Consider the following 19,767-nt stretch of genomic DNA (forward strand, 5'->3'; position numbering starts at 1 on the left):
GATTTTATTTACTCTTTCAGGTTCTAATAGTAGGGAGGACTAGTATCATTTTTGAGATCCATGAGTATAATTTCCTTAACCTGCTGACCACATTTATAATGAATTGTCTATCTTTTATTTTTCAGAATTTAGCTTTAATTACTTTCAATATTTTAGAATCTAGGTCACTGTGTGTGTGTGTGTGTGTTTGTGTGTGTGTGTGTGTGTGTGTTTATAAGACAAGTTCTCCCTACATTGCTAAATTGCCCCAGGCTGGCCTCAAATTTTCAGTATTTCTGCTTTAGTCTCCCAGAGCGCTGGGATTATACATGTGTGCTTCCATGACCAGCTCTCTGGTACATTATTATCTAGGCTTCTTTGGGAACATGAGGCACTTGACTCATGAACTGGAAATAGCTTCTTTACACAATTTGTTCCTGCTTACTTATTTGAATATTGACTGGATGTTTGAAAATATTAAGAAATTATTGTTAGTTTTTAAATGTCATCATGACATTATGGAGATTTTATTTTAACAATATTTATCTTTTAGTAATGAATACTAAAATTTAATCTTTGAAATAATACGTTTACTCCAGATTAATAGAAGAAAGGAAAATATGTGAGGCAACAGTGAAAGAAGTCTAGCTCTGAGCTCATCATTATGAAGCTGTGTGATAAATAACTGAAAGTTTACTATACTATTGTATTGTACTATTCTACTGGGGTATTGAACTATGATATTATATTCTTTTAGTATTTGGTTAGTATATTATTATACTGATCATTCTCTGTGTGTTTACACCTTCCAGTAATTAAAGACAACAAAAATACAAACAAAAAGAAAATGGGAAACAAATGATCTCTTTGCAGTATAGTTTTTTAAAAGTTTGTTCTTTCTCTTCCCTCCACAAACATGGAAATAAAATGTCTTTATTGAGTTGCTGATAAAGTGGGGCTTCTTTTAAACATGGTATGAAAAGGATGTAATCACTTCTCAGTTCACCTTTTTGAAGAATGAGTAATCTTTTTTTCCTGGAATTGGGCTACACCATTTCTCAGGGTAATTTTCTGGTGTCCTTTTATCATGCTAACTACATGCATGAAGGAGAATTTTGTTTTTCTGATGTAAATGATAACATGTGCTTTGGATAAACTATTAGGATATTTGACTCAATTCTTCATTCGGCTTAAATATCAGAAGCTAAAATATGGTTAGTCTACTGATTTCTATTTTTCCTAATTTTATTTGGCTCAAGGAGGATAGCATAAAAAACTTTGATTTGTAAAGGAAACAAATCTTTTACAGGAGAACTTGGCTTTTTTTTTCACTAATGGTCTAGATAGTAAATATGTAGGTTCTTTGGAGGACATATAATCTCTTCTACATATTTGTCTTTTTTTTTAACAAATTTTTAAAAATCTAAGTACTACTTAATTCAATTCAAAAAGCAGTGCAAAAAGTCAGTGGTTGGGTTTGATGGTAGGTTCAGATCTAACCTTTCATTTCAAAACTAGCCTTTTTCTAAATTTAATCATTCTGAATAAGATTATCAAAGCAAAATTATGCAGTAAAATATATTTTACTTTTCATTGTCATTCCTTTAATCTATTTTACCTCTATTAACTGATATGAACTACTAATAAATGTATGTAATTATTGATCTTGATCATATCTTATTAATACATACCTGAAGCTCAACACAAAATTATTAAATTTAGAGCTTTGATGTCACAACTGTAATTATGACAGTGAATTTACTCTTAGTTGTCACATACTATGCTGTTTTCTTGGGGTGGAGTAGATCATCAGATATTTACCTTGAGTAGGATTAATTTGTGAATCTAGGAGTTTTCTTGTTTGGGGTGATAATAAAATTGCTTTATTTGCATAATAACTTTTTGCTTTTATCTTTCACAAAGGGATTTCCAACTGGGCTCTCAATTAATACCCTGGATTACTCAGAAATAGGAAAGAAGAATTCCATAAATAGGATTTATTATATATGTTATGTACATGTATCAACTCCCCATGATGAATGTAATCACTATGTACAACAACATGTAGTAATAAAAAAAATTTAGCAGGTGGAGCTCAGCCTGGACAACTTAGTGACTTAACAAGACCCCATGTCAAAATACAAAAAAATAAGAAAGTAAAACATAATAAGAAAAAGGCTGAGGATGTAGCTCATGTACTCATGCGAAGTCCTTGGTTTCAATCTCGAGTCATAAAAAAAAAAAAAAATATATTAAATTCTCACTCAACTCCAGGCCTCTCTGTGGCGACTCATACACTGGACTTGAAGAACACATTATAATCTATCAAAATGGTGGGGATAGAGCGGGAAGGCCTCGGCTTTTAAGCAAAGGGACTGGAAAGAATATCTAGACCTGAAAGAAGTCGTGCAAGAAAATGTGTATGAGTAAGGCACTTACAGGTTAATGGCACAGAGTCAAGCTCAGGTTAAGTGAGGCAGTGCTATTTATTATATAGAAGCACAGAAAAACAGAACCACAGCAAACCATTTTAGGAGTTTCAGAGGGACTTTATGGCAACTGAGAACTCTCCTCAGAAGACAGTGATTCAGTGGTTCCAAACCACCGAGGCATATACAATTCTATAACCCATATACACTTGGACTTTTCAAACTGTACACTGCTTACTTTTCTCTTCCCCTGGGAGAGTGTGATTGGGCTTCTTTAGTCATCACAGTCTGATGAAATGCTTCCCCCCTGGAAGGAGCTCCTCAGTCAGGCCTTGATCTGGGATGCTGCCTGCTCTGAAATGACCATTTTGAGAGGCATAGGCACCTTTGAACAAGTTATCACAGATTTTGTGATTCAGCTGGTGAAAATTTAACAACTTACACACACAAAGATATCACATCGCCTGGATTATTTTTAGAAAAACATAACTCCCTTAATATATCAAACTTTGTTTTCTACATGCCAAATTTTGTTTACATTTTCTAAGCCAACCTTTTATCTTCGCTCAGACGTCCGTCCCTCTCCTCATGTTTTCTCTGTCCTCTCTGTCACCGTGGCCTATGCACTATAATTCCTACATCTCTGTCAAAGCCTAAGTGATGTTCTTTATATCACCCAAGATATACAGAGCAGTAAATACGGTAACAGTGTATCATTTTAATTTATATAATATCACTAGCAGAAAATCCAACTTTGTGCTTATTTTTAAGCTCTTAGAATTATGTCCTTGAATTTCTACTTAATTTCAACACTTTCAGCCAGAATCAACATCATTCATTTATTTTGTGTTCCTTTTACCACCAGATGCTGGTTACAGGTAAATCATTTATTGTCTGGAATGCATGTATTCCCTTAATTTCTATTCCTCTTATCTCTTTTTAAAATATTTTTCCGTATAAGGAAACTCAGATGTCCATCTGATAGTTATTAAAACTCCTTTCCATAAAATTCCATTCTTGATGTCACCTAGATCCTAGGAGCTTATTAGTGATGTAGATTCTTTGGCCCTATTCTAGACTAAATCCTAATCTTTATTTTAGCAAGACTGTGCACACTAAAGAATGAAAAACAGCACAGTAAATAATCCAGCCTGAATGAGATGACCATTCGTTTTTCCATTAAACAAACCAAGAAAACATATATTTAAATTTCACATATTTATGTATGATATGCATGTCCATGCACATGTGTATGAGAGGGAGAAAGAATCACATGAAATATTTAGGAGGCAATTTTTCTCTATAGTAGTCTTGCCTCATAAATGTCCAGTGAATATATGGCATTTTCTGTGGAAACAACTATTTCTGCAATGTTTTTCTTTTCCATTTTGTGTAAGCCTATTAGGATGCAAGAAAGGAGAGCTGCGAAGATATTACTTCAAAATACACACTGAGGTATCAGAAGCTGAAATCATTTGATGAATTTTTTAAAAGCTAACTGCTTTTTCAAGACATTTATAATTCAAGGTGTTTGATTAACTTTTAAAGAGTGGAGTGTTGGCAGATTTAAAATCAAAAAGAAAAATTTGTAATGATCTAGTGGATTTTTCTAGCTAGATTGAAACAAGAAAACTGTGGTCTTAGTCTTTGTAGCTTTAATATTTCATGTGACTTTTATAAACTCTTCCGTATACCTCCCATGATCTAGCATGGGGTTAACAGTGAGTCTTTTTACCTGCCCAGTAGATGTTCTGACAATTATTGAAATAATGTCTATATAGTATTTAATTTACCAAAGATAGCAAGTATAAATATACATTAGATATCAGTTTGTGAGTGGTTTTGTGTAAAGCTTATCTATGCAAATAGTAGACAGCTAAAGTAGTCATTATGGAACTGAAAGACACCAAAATTTTGGTAAAAGAGAAGAGTAACTAAGAAATATAAACCTTAGTGAAAATACCCACATAGACAATAAGGTGAAACAATCATTTTATAAGCATTTATCACAAATTGGAACCAAATAAGAATTTTAAAACTTATAGAAGATAAGAGCAGAGTGCTAAGGTCAATGTAAACTTCTCTTTTTATGGAGAATATCTCCAATCAGATATAAGTCATTTTTCTTTTCATCTATTGACTAGTTGACTCATTTCATATATCTTGAACTAAATATTATATGCATACATATCATACGCATAGTATTATATGCATATATGCAAGTTCTAGGCATTGCAAATGTGACCACCATCACAGTACTTGATTTTGATGACCTTATAGATTAGTATAAATAAATGTAAGCTGGTAAGTCCAATAATGTGTTGTGGGAACTAAGACACAAGATTATCAAGAATAGGAGGTGCAAAGAGAAGTTCTCCCAGGAGCAATTAAGGCAAGCTTTTCATGAGTGTGCAACTATCTTACTAAAGATACAGTCTAAAAAGCTGGATGGATAGTTTATGAATAAATTATTTATCAGAAAGTTAACTTTAGAGAACTAGTTTCTTGGTTCTACAGGTACAGACAAAATCACATAGAAAAATTACAAAGAAAAAAGAAAACTTAGGAGAAAAGGAAAGAAACCAGTGTTCTATAAATGCTCAAAATTTTGTTTCACAAAATTATGTAAAATATGAAATACAACAAAATTCACACTACTTTAAATTTTATCCTAATCGTTTTAGATCTCTATTTAAATCTATTTAACACCCAGAGTGTTTCGTCAGCCAAACTTGATACGCAAATTGATTTAGGATAGGTGTTAACATCTCCTGCGTCATACAATGGCCATACATAAACGTAGTTCACTAGATTAAATACAGACTGCAAATGCAAATGTAGAAGAAAATAAAAGGTTTCAGTTCCTCTTGCATGTTATTATATGACACTAGTATAAAATCCTATAAAATTTCTCTGAAGTTAGAATTTTGGGCACAATAGAGAATTCCTTATATTTCATGGTATTATACATAAAGCAAGCAGCTTCTGTTTAGGTTACAATGAGCAGCTGAGTACAATTTTTCCCATAAATTCCTGAAACTCAGGCTAAACACGGTACTTCAGAAATTTCTATCCTGAGTTCCTGATTAACTCGTTGTCACTCAGTGTCAAGCTATTTTAGAGGGCAGGGAAATATTTCTGACCTCTGCAAAATGCTTGAAGCCACTTGGCCTGCCTTATAAAATGACTGCTTATATAGTAATGTCAGGTGGACTTAAATGTTTATAATCAGGATTAGTGAATGTTGGCAAAAATAGCATCGGGCTGATGAACCATCTCATACCCTTAAGATTACTGAGTAGACATACAACATGCTGGGCCACATCTAATGCCCCTGGCCATGCTTTTCCAGACATTGAAATTGGAAACATAGTTTTTGAATGTGTGTGTGACAGGATAGATTACTGACAAGTTTTTACCATAGCCAAGTATAATAAATTGCAAGCCATTTCATAAATACCCTATAAAGAAAACCAGAAAAAGTCTATCAAATTAAATTGAATATGTCAAGTCCCCGTTATTTGTTCATATGATTTTAATAAAAAAATGGTAGATTATAATATATAACGTCCAGGTAAAAGACTCTCTAATGATATAAATTTACACTAATATTTTTAAGGCTTGAGTATATAACTAGGAAATTCTGAGTTCAGTTTTCAGGGAGTGTGCAAATTCAAAAATAAGCAGAGATTTTGGAATAATAAACAGGTTCTAAACTATACACAAACATATTCTATAAGGAGCTTACACCTATCAGCTATAGTTCGCTTATTTTTAGGAGTTCTGTTTTACTTCACTTTTATTTAATTTTATATTCTTTATGAATTAAACTTGAGCAGCCAAAAACAAGTTATTATTTACCTGATAAGTGAGGATATATCAATATTGAAGAAAACATTACCCAATCTTGTAGATATTCTCTTCATTATAGATATTGTCCAAAAATCTTAGACTATGTTTTGTTGCTTTAAGAAGGTACAAAAGCTATTTGATAAATTTTATTACAAAAAAGAAAGAACTAGCAAGGGAACCATTATTATATTATCCAGAACTTAAGAATAGAACTTGTATGGAACTTGGTTTCACACATCAAAATTTACATATTCATAAGCATGTTCAAATAATTTTGTCTGGGCTCAAAACTCAATGTTGCAGGTACTATAAGGACAAAAATTAAGTGTACAAATATTTTTAAAGAAAAAATTATAAACTACCATATGCATAATTGCTAGGGATTTAAAGATAAGATGATCTATAGATACTTAAATTGGTTTTTCTGTCTCTGTCCTTTATGCAAAAAGACACACACAAATATACACAGATATTCAGAGACACAGATAGAGTAAATATATCTAAAGTCTATAGCACCTAATATAGGCCTGTGTTTATTCCATAAGTTATTTCCAGTGTAAGTTAATGTTATGAGAAAATCAATTCATGGAGAAGCACTTGCTTCATTCACCCTGAGTCTAGAAATTCAACTCATGAAACCAGCTCTTGTATGAACAGTAGATTCACTTGTATTTATAATAAAAAAGTTTAAATTCATTGTGGATATTTGGTATCTATACATAGTATATCTTATTTTTTTGCTGTTATTTTAATTAAGTTTATTGGTACATTTTAGAAATGCATACTGATCACCTTCATCATAGAGAATTTGTACCTGAGCAGGATATATCTAGATTCCTTTTTCCCATTCCCTTCCTTTCTCTTCAAGCCTTCTTCGCCGCCTTATTTCCTTTCCATTTTTTCCTTCTTTCCTCATTTTTTTCCCTGTCATCCTCCGACCCTAGTTCCCCTTCTTTTTCTCTCCTCTCACCCTCAGTCTCCTGGATCCCTTAACTAACACATAAAAATAAAAAATATGCATATCAGTGTGGTACCATATGATGTCGCCATACAAGTACACATTGTGTAATACATGAGATTGGCTAAACATATCTATCTTCTCAGACAGTTATCATTTCTTTATGATGAAAGCGATCAAAATCCTTTCTTAGGGGCTGGGGATTTAGCTCAGCGGCAAAGTGCCTGCCTGGCAAGTGCAAGGTCGTGAGTTCGGTTCCTGGTACTGGAGAAAAACAAAAACAAAACAAAAAAAAAAATCCTTTCTTCCAGCTTTTTGAAATGTAGAGTGCATTATTGTGATTTATAGTCACACTGCTGAGCAATACTCATCAAAACTTCTTAGTCCTAAGAATCTTTTAGTACCCATTGATTAATCTTGCCCCACATTAGGTTTTTAATCTGCTCCTAACATCAATGAGTTTAACTTTTTTAGATTCCACATATGAGTGAGACCATGAGGCACTCACCCTTCTATGTTTGGATTATTTCATATAACATTATTATAACCAGTCCCACCTTCTTGGCTTGAATGACAGGATTTCTTATTTTTCTTGACTGAGCAGCATTCCATTTCTATATTTCCACATTTTCTGTGTCAGTTGATGTATACTTAGCTTGCTTCCCATCTCTTGGTTATTGTGAAGAAAAAAAAAAAAAACGAGTCCTGTAGTGAACTTGGAAGTACATACATCTCTTCAGCATACTGAATTCATTTCCTTTGTACATATGCCTTGCAGTGGGATTGCTGGCTTATATGTTAGATCTGTTTTTAATTTTTTGAGGAGACTCTTATAATGTTTTCCAGAATCATTGTACTAATTTACATTCCCATCAACGGTGTACAGGTGTTTGTTCTCTTTCCTCAACGTCCTCCTCAACATTTGTCTTCAATATTTTTGGTAATAGCCATTCCAACTGGAGTGAGAGGATACCTCACAGTGGCTTGAATTTGCATTTCCCTGACAGCTAATGATGTGGAACACATATTCATAAATTTGTTGGCCATTTGAATTTATTCTTTAGAGAAAACCTGTTCATATCATTTGTTCATTTTAAATTGAAATTGTTTCATGTAGCTGTTATTAATCTTTTGAGTCCTCATACTTTCTGGATACTTTGTTTGAATCCTTTGTCAAATCATAGTTTGAATGTTTTTTTTCTCAATTTGAAGTTCATCATTTGTTTCCTTTGCTGGAAGAAGCTTCTTAGTTTGATGTAATCACATTGTCTTTCTTTGATTTTTTGCCTATACATTTGTGGTCTTGTCTAAAAATTCTTGCCCACGCCAATATTTTAAGTATTTTCCTATTTTTTTGTACTAGTTTCATAGCTTGCTTTTGGGTATTTGATCTAGTTTGAATTTATGTGTATATAGCATGAGAGACGGCATTCAATTTTCAGTCTTGTGTATATGAATATCCCATTTTTTCAGCACTATATATTGAAGAGAATGTCATCAAAATTCTATAAGAGCTGCAAAAAAATTCAGGAATGGCAGGTTATAAAATCAACAAATAAAAATCACTCAGTTTTTATATACTAATACTGGTACTGCTGAAAAGGAAATGAAAGCTATGAGAGTGAGTAAATGAAATACCTAGGAATAGAGTTAACCAGGTACTGAAAGACCTCTAAAATAAAAATAACAAAACTCTGGTGAAATTTATTGAAGGTGACACATGCACACACACAAAGTGGAAAGACCTCCCATGTTCATGATTGAAAAAATTAATATCGTTAAAATGCTCACTATTCCCTGCTCTCGAAAGCACAAGTGTGCTACCTGTGTCTATAGACTTAATCTTCCTGCATATTTATATAAATGGAGTAATACAACATGTGAACTCTCATGCCTTGCTTCTTTCAATGAACATTATTGCAGTTTTTCCGTGTCATAGTATGCCAGTGTTTGCTACAAAAACAGATATAACACAAGATATACAAATATATGAGAAATTACAAGACTGGCTTCCAGTGGCTACCAGCAGAGTCATTTGAGGAAGCGTGCAGAGGGCGTCTGCACACTGGATACCGAAACATTCAGTGAGTGGCCCAGAACTCACTTCAGTGTCCTGTGTGAGTCCGTGTCATTAGGCCAATGGGTCTGGGATGGCAGGCTTGAGAGTCTACACCTGAAGCTGCTGATATAGCACAGCAGCACAGTTCCTGCCTGGCAAACTCTCGGTCATGAGTTCGATTCCCTGTACAAAAAAAGAAGAATCTATGCCTGAAGCCCAAAGGATCTGTGCTGAAGCTAATTAGTCTGTTCTAGAACCCAGGAGATGACGCCCAAGGTGGGGGTGTAGACTGCAGCTCCTCTGAAGAAACAGAAGTGGATCCGTTCTTCCTCATTTCCCCTTTTTACCATCCAGGTGATGAGCTACTCTCCCCACCCGAGGGTGTGGAATTGCTGAGCTGAATTAGTTAAGCTTCTCTTACTCAAACTCCCAGGGTCAATCATCCATCACACATAGCAGGTATCTATCCTTGACACTCATAACTCTTAATGCCTATTAGGATAAAAAAAGGATATCTTTGTCCCCTCCCCAGAGAGGGGGAACAGCAGGAGTGAGAAGGCCACAATGATAAAGCAACAAATGGAGAAAAATGAAAGGCATTTGGAAATGAAAAACTCTAAAGAGCCAAATAAGACATATTGTAAAGAATGTAATGTAAATTTGAGGAAATTTCTACTACTATAATCATTGTAAACATGTTTATGTTCCTGTATAATCTTTTTTTTATTCTATTCATTTAGATAATTTTCTTAAAATAAGTTTTCAAAATAAAAATTATGCATGTGCAAAACTAAAAATTTTACATGTGGAGCAATTAAAAATAAATAAAATTGTAATCTTGTCGCCTGCTTTTCTCATTTGTTTTCATATCCTTCTGCTGTAACCACATAGACTTTAAACTTTACATTTATAATAACTGCATACGGTACATCCAGAAGCCATATACTTGATTATAATTCTTGACTTATCATACATTTAGGTCATTGCAAAATTTTTACATGTATAAATAAATGTGTAATTTATATCACTGCTTAAGCATCCTAATTACATACTACATCCATACATTATGAAGTAAAATTTCTTGGTTGAAAGGTATAGATATTTTATATGTCTTTATTGTATAATTCGACAAATATCTCAGTTACACTGGAATTTAATTTTGAAGTAGTTCTAAGTAGTTATGGTGTCAGGAGTATCAGACAAATTACATGGTATGGTAATTTGCTTAAATATTGCCCAATATAGATTGGTCTTCTTGCACAAACACCAAACACACACACATGTACAGACACACACTTACACATATACACAAACATAAACACTCCAAAATATCATGTATTAAGTTACCACATATTTACTAACATGGAAACTAATATTAGGGATTTAGGTGGCATTTCCGAAAGTCCTACCTATTTTCCCAGATTGGTTCAAATGCCTTTAAATATTCCCAGAGATTGTGTATTTGTATTATTTTTCTTACAAGATTGCATTTAAATAAGATCTTCTTTTAAATTAAACTTTTTAAACTGCCAAAACATAAGTAATACAAAAGTAGTTATAATTTTCAGTAGTTATAATGTTTCCAGCCTCAACATTAATTATATAAAGTCTGAAGCATCATAACCTCACAGTGCTATCATGAACAGAATTTAAGTATGTTCAGAAGAGTGTGAATTTAGATATTTAACCACTATTTTGCTACATTTCCTTTCATTAGGAGACTTAAATTTTAGAAATACTTCTACCACTTCCCTTTTCAAGTTGAGTATTTTAGAGATAACTTTATAAAATTGTTTCCTCATTTAAAAATCAAAGTCTACAGGCATTTGATTTAGTTCATGAAATTTATAAAACCAAAAGGAAAATTATCTCTTGTAGATAAATTTAGCTGGCAAACAAGAAAATCCAAATATCTTTAGAATCTAAATTTCAACAAAAAATTCTTAGAAGATACTTCAACAGAAAACTTACATTTTTTTTTCTTCTTAAGATAACTGTTTTCCTTATCTCATTGGAAATATGTGCAGTACACTAGTACACTAATGTATCTTGTAATACTCATCTGAACTCTAGTCCAGTTTTGTTTGATCACAGGGCTTACTAAGAAAATGTTTGGGCTCACTTCCATTTATGTCCATCTCAGACCATCTGTTTCTGCCTCCCAGAATTCATAACTTTGGTTTCCTTTTCTTTTTTTCAGTTTTATTTGGATTTTTAAAAATTTCCTTTTCTGCATCTTTATAGCTGTTCTTATTTAAGGGTGATTGGAATACAGGTTCAAGGACAAATAAATCTTCTATTTAAACCAAAAGCGTTAATTGTTTCAAAAAGAGTATTATTTTTCAGTTGACGTTAATAACCCCAACACTTTTAATTGTCAGAAAGAATTTCCTGATACAATATAAGACCCTGCTGACTATTGGTTTCACATGCCATGGGGCCTTTTCTTTTTAATCGCAGGAGGAGTTAATAACCTTGTGAAAGATAATGAGCTAACAAATCATTCTTTCTTATTTTTACAGAAATTTGCCTACTGACCAAGGGTCGCCGCACTGCCAGCGTTCGAGCTGATACATACTGTCGTCTTTATTCCCTTTCTGTGGACAATTTCAACGAGGTCCTGGAAGAATATCCAATGATGAGGAGAGCCTTTGAGACAGTTGCCATCGACCGACTAGATCGCATAGGTACTTTTCAGTTTATACCTTATTCATGAACAATTTAGTTTTAGTCTAGTGGAGCAATATCAGTTTTCAATCCTAAATCCCAAATGCTCACTCGTAGCTTGCTTATTAATTTGTGTAGAAATAGCAATTAGCCGTAGTCGTATTTTAGGGAAATCTGAGATCCTGTCTATCCTTTATAAGTATGCCCAATTTATTTACTCCTGTCTGTTTTTACTAGCTACACAATCTGATTTCCCAAGAGATACCACAACAGTCTGAACCTTCAGGTAAAGAGAATGACACAAATTCTAGATAACATTATTTTAGAACTAAAGTACAATAGTATGAGTCTACATTACAAACCAAATTTTATCACAAGATTCTCTTTTTTTTTGTAAGGGCCAACTTTATATTTTTCTGTACATTAAAATTGAAAATTTTTGTATTTAAATTTGTCTCAGCAGATAGTTACTGAAATGTTTGTAATACAGACTCAAGCAGAAAAGGCCTTGATAGAAGTGCCCTACATAGATGTTTTACTTTGCAAACATCAACACATTTAAAGTCTTTTCTGCTACCCAATAAAAATATATGTTCATAAATTAGACCAGATTAGTTATGCTAGTTTAAAGATTTACATAATTGCATAGTAAAGTTAGATCAGATTGGCTTGCTATTAACTTCCTTAGATATGCGGGAGCATTCTGATATGTCATAAAAAGGTATACAGTCATTTTCCAAACCTACCTCCCTCCTACTTTACCCCCTTTGCCAGCTTAGTCCTCAGCCTTCGTAACCCAGTTCTAGACATCACTTCACTGTGGAAACTTCACTGACTTCTCAACACCCCACAGGCTGGGCTTCCTGCATACGTTCTCCTATAGCCTCTGAAGCTTCACCAGCACAGTAATTATTCTAAGAGATGCTAAAGTTCACAAGTGGAGAGATCACGCCTAACTCACCATTACATTTGCAGTACCTGGTACACAATGAATATGAGTTGAAGAAAGGGAGGGAGGGAGGGAAGCACAAGTGGTCTCAGAGGAGATGGGACTGGGAACAGTTAGATGTAAACGCAAGCTATCGCCACTGCTTCCTTCTTATTGGAGGTAAGAATGCAGACTGATGTCATCTTTTTGTTGTTGTTGTTTTTGCACTTGGTGTCTCCCTTTCCCTCTATATTATAGAACGGTAGACTAGGTGAGGGTCTAAAATTACATGAAAATGAATAAAGGTAGTATTTGAACATATCAGCAGATGTAGCAAACGTATTAGAAATTCATACCAACAGGTTAGAGAACATTAGAGAACAGAACACAGTCATGCCAGAGAGCAGTAACAATAAAGGAAGTAAGTAGTGAAAGCTCCCTTTTGTGGTAGGATTTTATATTAGACATAGAGACTGGTTCCTTAATATATGAGGTTTTTCCTAAATGAAAAGACACATTTAGACAAAGCATAAACTTTAGTTTGCTTCAGAAAAGAATTTCTGTTAATTGATACAGCCTCACTTGCATCTAAATTATTGCAGTTTTGTTTGAAGTGGTTTGCAATCAGTTATATAGGAAATAAAATTGCTATCAAGCACCAGTTATCTGTACTTTGACCTTTATGAACTCATAACAGTACTTTGAAAGTCATAGCTGGGCGTGGTGGCGCATGCCTGTAATCCCAACACTCAGGAGGCTGACAGGAGGATTGTTGCGAGTTGGAGACCAGCCTGGGCTACAAAGTGAGCTCACAGCAGGCCTGAACTGCACAACAAGACCCTGTCTCAAAAAGACAAAAAAGAAAAAAAACAAAGGCATAGTAATTCTTTCCAAGATTGTAAATATGTAGATTATTCACATGCTTAAAAAGAAACATTATCATTTTCAGAATTATAAAGCCACTGCTTATAAATGTATGCTGTAGTTAGTTAAAGGGATACCCTGAATAAATATTCATATGTATTACTAGTATAGGAGCTTTTACTTTGGGAAACTAGGACAATTTTTAACAAAAGAGAGTAACTACTTTGGCAATAATTTAAAATGTTTTTCTCTTCAATCAAGAAAATTATAGCATGTTTTTCAATTTTGAAAAAAATATACATAAATACATACTTTGTTATTTTCCATATAGTATCTTAATAATATAGCAAATTGATTTCGCTTTTCAGTTACTGTATTCACTTGGGTATTTTTGCATCACTGAGGGCACTGCCTTTCCCTTCTTTCACTATTGATTCTAGTTTTTTTTCCTGCCAGTGAATCTGGTTATTGCAAACCACTCCAGAAACGCTGGCAGGAGGAAGAGCTAATGCTTATTTCAGTCCAGAGAGTTCTAAAAGCCCGCCGTGCTGTGTGCCCTTGGCCCTCACAATGATGGTTTAGAAGAGGAATGATCCTGAAGGGATTCTCAACCTGGATGCACACAAGGATGCCCTGGGGAAATTTGTTTTTCAAAAACTGAAATCTGGACCCTTTGTCTGATTATTCACATTAAATTTGTAGAGTATGAATGCACATTTTTTGTTTATGTTGTAAAACTCTGCAGATCACGTGAGAGAAATGAGCAGTTAGAATCACTGCCATTGGACACTGGCGAGTGACAAGACCCAAATAGAATGTTACTCAAACTTGCAGGTGGAAATTACTTGGGAGTGTAGTAAAATACAACGTCCAATTCAGCAACTGGAGTCAAGCCCAAGAGGAGGAGGCACTTTTAGCAAGGCCCAGATGACCCACATGTGCGCCCTTACGCATAACAAGGGCACACAAGCACCTTTTCTCCGCAGCCTTCCTTGCCCTCTAGTTTACCTAGCAAAGCTTTCTGCACATTGTTCTGACTCTTCCCATGCCCAGATCTGCTTTCTAGTCAGGGTGGGTTGATAAACACACCTACCTCACGGGCATGAAGATATTAGGTCAAGTAATCCACTATGAAAGCCTTTTATGGATTACCTGGCACAGAGCAAGTGCTTAACATTAGCTCACGTTTCCCCAGAAGTCTTCCTTTGAAAGGCAGATTGAAATTCAAATCTGATCCGAAAGCCCCTTCCTCTCTTACTTTTCAAGATTGCCCTGATGTTACATATTTCCATTTCTTCTGTAAAGTGGCATTGGTCATCTTATAGGCATTCAATTCGGGTCGAGTAGGAGATAAGATTTACCAGGCAGATACAGGAAGCTGCAAGAGGAGGCACAAGCTTTATTGCTATTGGGGTCCAAAAATGAGTTCTTGGCTTGGCTGCCCCTGGGCAAACCGCTGACATACTTCTGTTTGATGGAGCCACTAGCACGTGGTGTCGTCATCAGCGGTGTGTGGCCTTTCTAAGTGCCTGCAATTTTTTTTCCCTCTGACAGGGAAGAAAAACTCCATTCTTCTGCAAAAGTTCCAAAAGGATCTGAACACTGGTGTTTTCAATAACCAGGAGAATGAGATCCTGAAGCAGATTGTGAAGCACGACAGGGAGATGGTGCAGGCAATCGCTCCAATCAATTATCCTCAAATGACGACCCTGAATTCCACATCTTCCGCCGCCACTCCAACCTCGCGCATGAGGACGCAGTCCCCGCCGGTGTACACAGCGACCAGTCTGTCTCATAGCAACCTGCATTCCCCCAGCCCCAGCACACAGACGCCGCAGCCCTCCGCCGTCCTGTCGCCCTGCTCCTACACCACTGCGGTCTGCAGCCCTCCAGTGCAGAGCCCGCTGGCCACGCGAACTTTCCACTACGCCTCCCCCACTGCCTCGCAGCTGTCACTCATGCAGCAACAGGCTCAGCAGTCCCAGGCACCCCAGACTCAGCCGCAGCCCCAGCAGCCGCAGACCCCAGGCAGCTCCACTCCGAAGAACGAAGTGCACAAGAGCACGCAGGCGCTGCACAACACCAGCCTGAGCCGCGAGGTCAGGCCCCTCTCGGCCTCGCAGCCCTCGCTGCCCCACGAGGTGTCCACGCTGATCTCCAGACCTCATCCCACCGTGGGCGAGTCTCTGGCCTCCATCCCTCAGCCCGTGACGGCTGTCCACGGTACGGGCCTGCAGGCAGGGGGCAGGAGCACCGTCCCGCAGCGAGTCACGCTCTTCAGACAGATGTCGTCGGGGGCTATTCCGCCCACCCGAGGGGTCCCGCCCGCACCCCCGCCCCCAGCCCCCGCCCTGCAGAGAGAGGCTTCCTCAGTCTTAAACACAGACCCAGATGCAGAAAAGCCACGATTTGCTTCAAATTTATGATCCCTGCTGATTGTCAAAGCAGAAAGAATTACTCTAGTAAACTGAGAATATTCTCAGATCTTATTTTATTCTATCTCCTGATAGATCCTTATAGCCTACTATGAAGAGATATTTTAGACAGCTCTGGCCTACATGTAAAATGTAAAAACATATATGCATATACTATTAAATATATATATATATATATCTAAATTCCCACGAGAAGTTGAAAAGACCTGTTTAGCATTCAGTGTTATATGTTTTCCGTTCTTTTAATTATTAAAGGATTTGAAATGTTGTTGTAAGATTATTTATTTCTAATCTACTTTTACTTAATTCCTTTGATATACGTATTTCTCTGTTTTATAAAGAGTTCTTGGATTCAATGGGAACAAAATTCTGATTTTAAAAAGGTATCTTAAATGAGCTCTGGAATAGCACCAGTCAAAACTTTCGTTAGCTGTGTCTTGCATTTGAATTATTAGTCATCAATCATAGAGTACTACATAGCAAACCCCATTTTATAGATAAAATTGTATTTTGGTGCTTTCAATTTTAAATTAGATAAAAAACACACTACATGCTTGGCCACTGTAGGAGACTAGCATTGTCATATCAAGAATATCTTTAACCTCAAACACATTCATTGATCTTTTAGAAAACTGAGGGATATTTGTCTTCATGTGTTGTCAGACTGCTACCAAGACTCAATCAATGTTAGCTGTAAATACTTTACTCAGCCCAAATAAAAATAGCTATTCTGTGTTGTATGAAGGTAAAAGTCACTGTTTAAGAATTTAGTTTTATTTGTTCACTTCAAAACTTAGAGTTTTAAATTTTATAAAACCTAATTGTGACAATTACTCAAATGTAATGCAATGGCTTGACACCTACAATATTATTTTAATCTGCCAATGTTTTATGCAAAATTGTATGCTCGAATCTACAAGTTGCTTGTATTACACCAAAAATCATTACTTTTCTTCCTTATTGCCATAATCAAGCATCCTAAAATAGTCCCTGCATGCTTTCTGGGGAAAAAATAGGTTCAAATCAGTCACTGTAAAGGAAGGCTTACAGTTTTTCTCATTTCTAGAAAAGTATAACAATTTATTAATTGCCTATCTTAAAATTCTTATGAGGCTGACTTGGATCTCTGACTTAAGTCTAGAAGTGAGGTTTTCACTTTCATTTAATATTATGGCTATTATCATTATTTACATAATTATTTGTAAACCGTGGCTTGATTTTGAATAGCATACGTGTTCTGCGTCCTCATTATAGTTAGTAATGTACTGTAGTGTTAATTTAAAGAAATAAACACAACAATATATCTTCATGTCTGCCTGGGACCGCACATTTTGCTGAATGTGGTTAGTGCACACTAAGGAATGTGGTGAGTAACGTAGATCTTAGATAGGAAGTCTGTTATTTTAAATGTGCTGAAAATAGTATGGATGTGGTGACAAAGCAAAGGTAAAGTTGAATGTCTGTGAGCACTATTTATTTGTTCTTTTGTTTTAATTCTTTCCATGATCTCTGAGCATCTGCCTCTTCCCTAAGAAGCCCCTTAGTAATTATTTGTGCCTCAATACATCCCACAACTGTAGTAGATGACTGCAACACAGTGGGAAGATTCCTAGTATCCAACTTCTGTGTAAATAACCCCAGTTGAGAAAATGTCCTGAAGTGGAGGTCTTCAGGATCTCTGACACTGACAACATATTTAAGAAGAAATTAACAAAGATGACACATTGCCGGGCCTCCAGATAGGCTCAAGGACAGAACCAAAAGAAAACAGAAACTCTAAAGGGATCCATGCTGCCTGCTCTGCCTTTATGGATGTAATAAAATACCAAATGAGTTATTATGTTTCAGTTCTAACAGATCCCAAGTTGTGTGGAGGTAATCAATAATGATAGTCAATGTACTATTGTCATTAGCCTGCTGGTGACAAATGATGACATGTCAGGAATGGTGTTCAAACAAGATTGTTCTGTCTACCTAGACCCTATGGGAAAGCTGCAAGACCATTTACATATCAGTACAAAACCCGTTTATTTTATTAAGATAGAGAATTAACTTCAATTTATTAAGATCATGCATCAATCCTTTAAATTGTTAAAGGTTTACATTTGATAGGATTAATGGGTTTGGTAGTGAAATATTTTTATATGTATATATATATATATAAATTTCTGATTTTTTATTTTGAGCACTATTGGGAAACATAAGCAAAATTGAATCGCATGGTCTTTCAGTGCAACCATAAAATTTTTATTCACTTTGTAATAGAATGGGGAAAAAAACCTAAGGTTTATATGTTAATCTAATAAAATGGTACAGGGTAAATTATATACATATATGTATGAATGTGTATATACTTAGATTAAAAAACTGACTCACATTTCTGTAATATAAATGTTCATTGCTAGTTGAAAGTGACCACACTTCTCTGTACATAGGTAAGCCCATAAGGTTGGAATTTTAATTGTACAGAAAGAAATGTATTATTGAAAACATTGGTCTTTTTGCTGCTGGGAAGGTAGCCAATTCTTCTAACAGCTGTATGATCAGGGATGAGTTAGAATATTTCTTTTGTTTTTGCTCAAAGCCATACATATATAAATATATATAAAGATTATTAATAAATTCAACAGAAAATAAACTCAAGCCATGCATATTTTATTTTATCAGTGTACTCTAATCAAATGATTTGTTTTATCAATGAGAACAGATTTGTCTCTGTCTGTCTGTCATTACATCAAATGATTTCCAAGGGCGCTTATACATGGGAATCATCATAAAGTTAATTATAGATATTTTATAATCATAGAACTGAAGAAATTTAAGTGGAATGTGGATTTCCCAACTTTTGTTTTCCCTCTTTTGTACAGTAACATTTGAATTCATTTTTTCATTTCAATTTCCAATTATTCTACAATTGTACCCCCTTCGATGCAGTTCCAGTCCACTTTCAAATCACAGCCATTTTTGTGTTATTGAGTATGAGAGTGATACAATTTTTGTGTAATTTTCATATGCTAACCTATTCTTGTGCAGCATTTGGGTTTTACAAAGGGTATGAGCAGTGATAGAATCTCCTTACACAGGGCTGGGGATATAGCTCAGTGGCACAAGCGCCTGCCTGGCAAGCATGAGGTCGTGAGTTAGGTTCCTGGTACAAAAAAAAAAAAAAGAATAGAGAAACTCCTCACACAAAAGGGTTTTCAATCAGATATATACGCCTGAAACAGAGTTTTATCAAAATGAGGACAGATAGTGAAGCATTCCTGGAAACAATGCGGCTAAATAGTGGGCTTGGCAACAGAGTCTCTGCATCAGCTCTGCAGCCGAGCTCCAGGTCAGTGTGACCCTTCCATAGACAAACAATTCCCTGATGCATGCTGTTCCACTTTTAAAAGATTTTTTTTTCCAATTTAGCTTAAATGAGCATAGTATTTGCAGCACATGCAAAGTACACAAACATGTTGTTCCAATAATTCCTACAGAGAGGACTTGGGAAATTTAAACAACATGATGAATTGAATCTTTTATTATTTCAAAACCTGAATTACTTATACATTAAAGTATAAGTCATATCTATTACCTTTCAGTATTATTTT

The 19,767-nt window shown here is 35.2% G+C and overlaps 1 protein-coding gene across 1 annotated transcript in view; it reads left to right on the top strand.

The window, feature by feature from the left end:
* Positions 1-18,804, top strand: part of Hcn1 (hyperpolarization activated cyclic nucleotide gated potassium channel 1) — a 310,929-nt gene extending 292,125 nt beyond the window's left edge. The window contains exons 7-8 of the mRNA XM_005392730.2: positions 11,800-11,964; positions 15,291-18,804. Of these exons, the coding sequence (XP_005392787.2) occupies positions 11,800-11,964; positions 15,291-16,162 (1,037 nt within the window). The 3' untranslated portion in view covers positions 16,163-18,804. The remainder of the gene's footprint in view (positions 1-11,799; positions 11,965-15,290) is intronic.
* Positions 18,805-19,767: the final 963 nt, after the last annotated feature.

Source organism: Chinchilla lanigera, unplaced genomic scaffold (assembly GCF_000276665.1).
Source record: "Chinchilla lanigera isolate Chin_1 unplaced genomic scaffold, ChiLan1.0 scaffold00045, whole genome shotgun sequence".
Taxonomy (NCBI): Eukaryota; Metazoa; Chordata; class Mammalia; order Rodentia; family Chinchillidae; genus Chinchilla; species Chinchilla lanigera.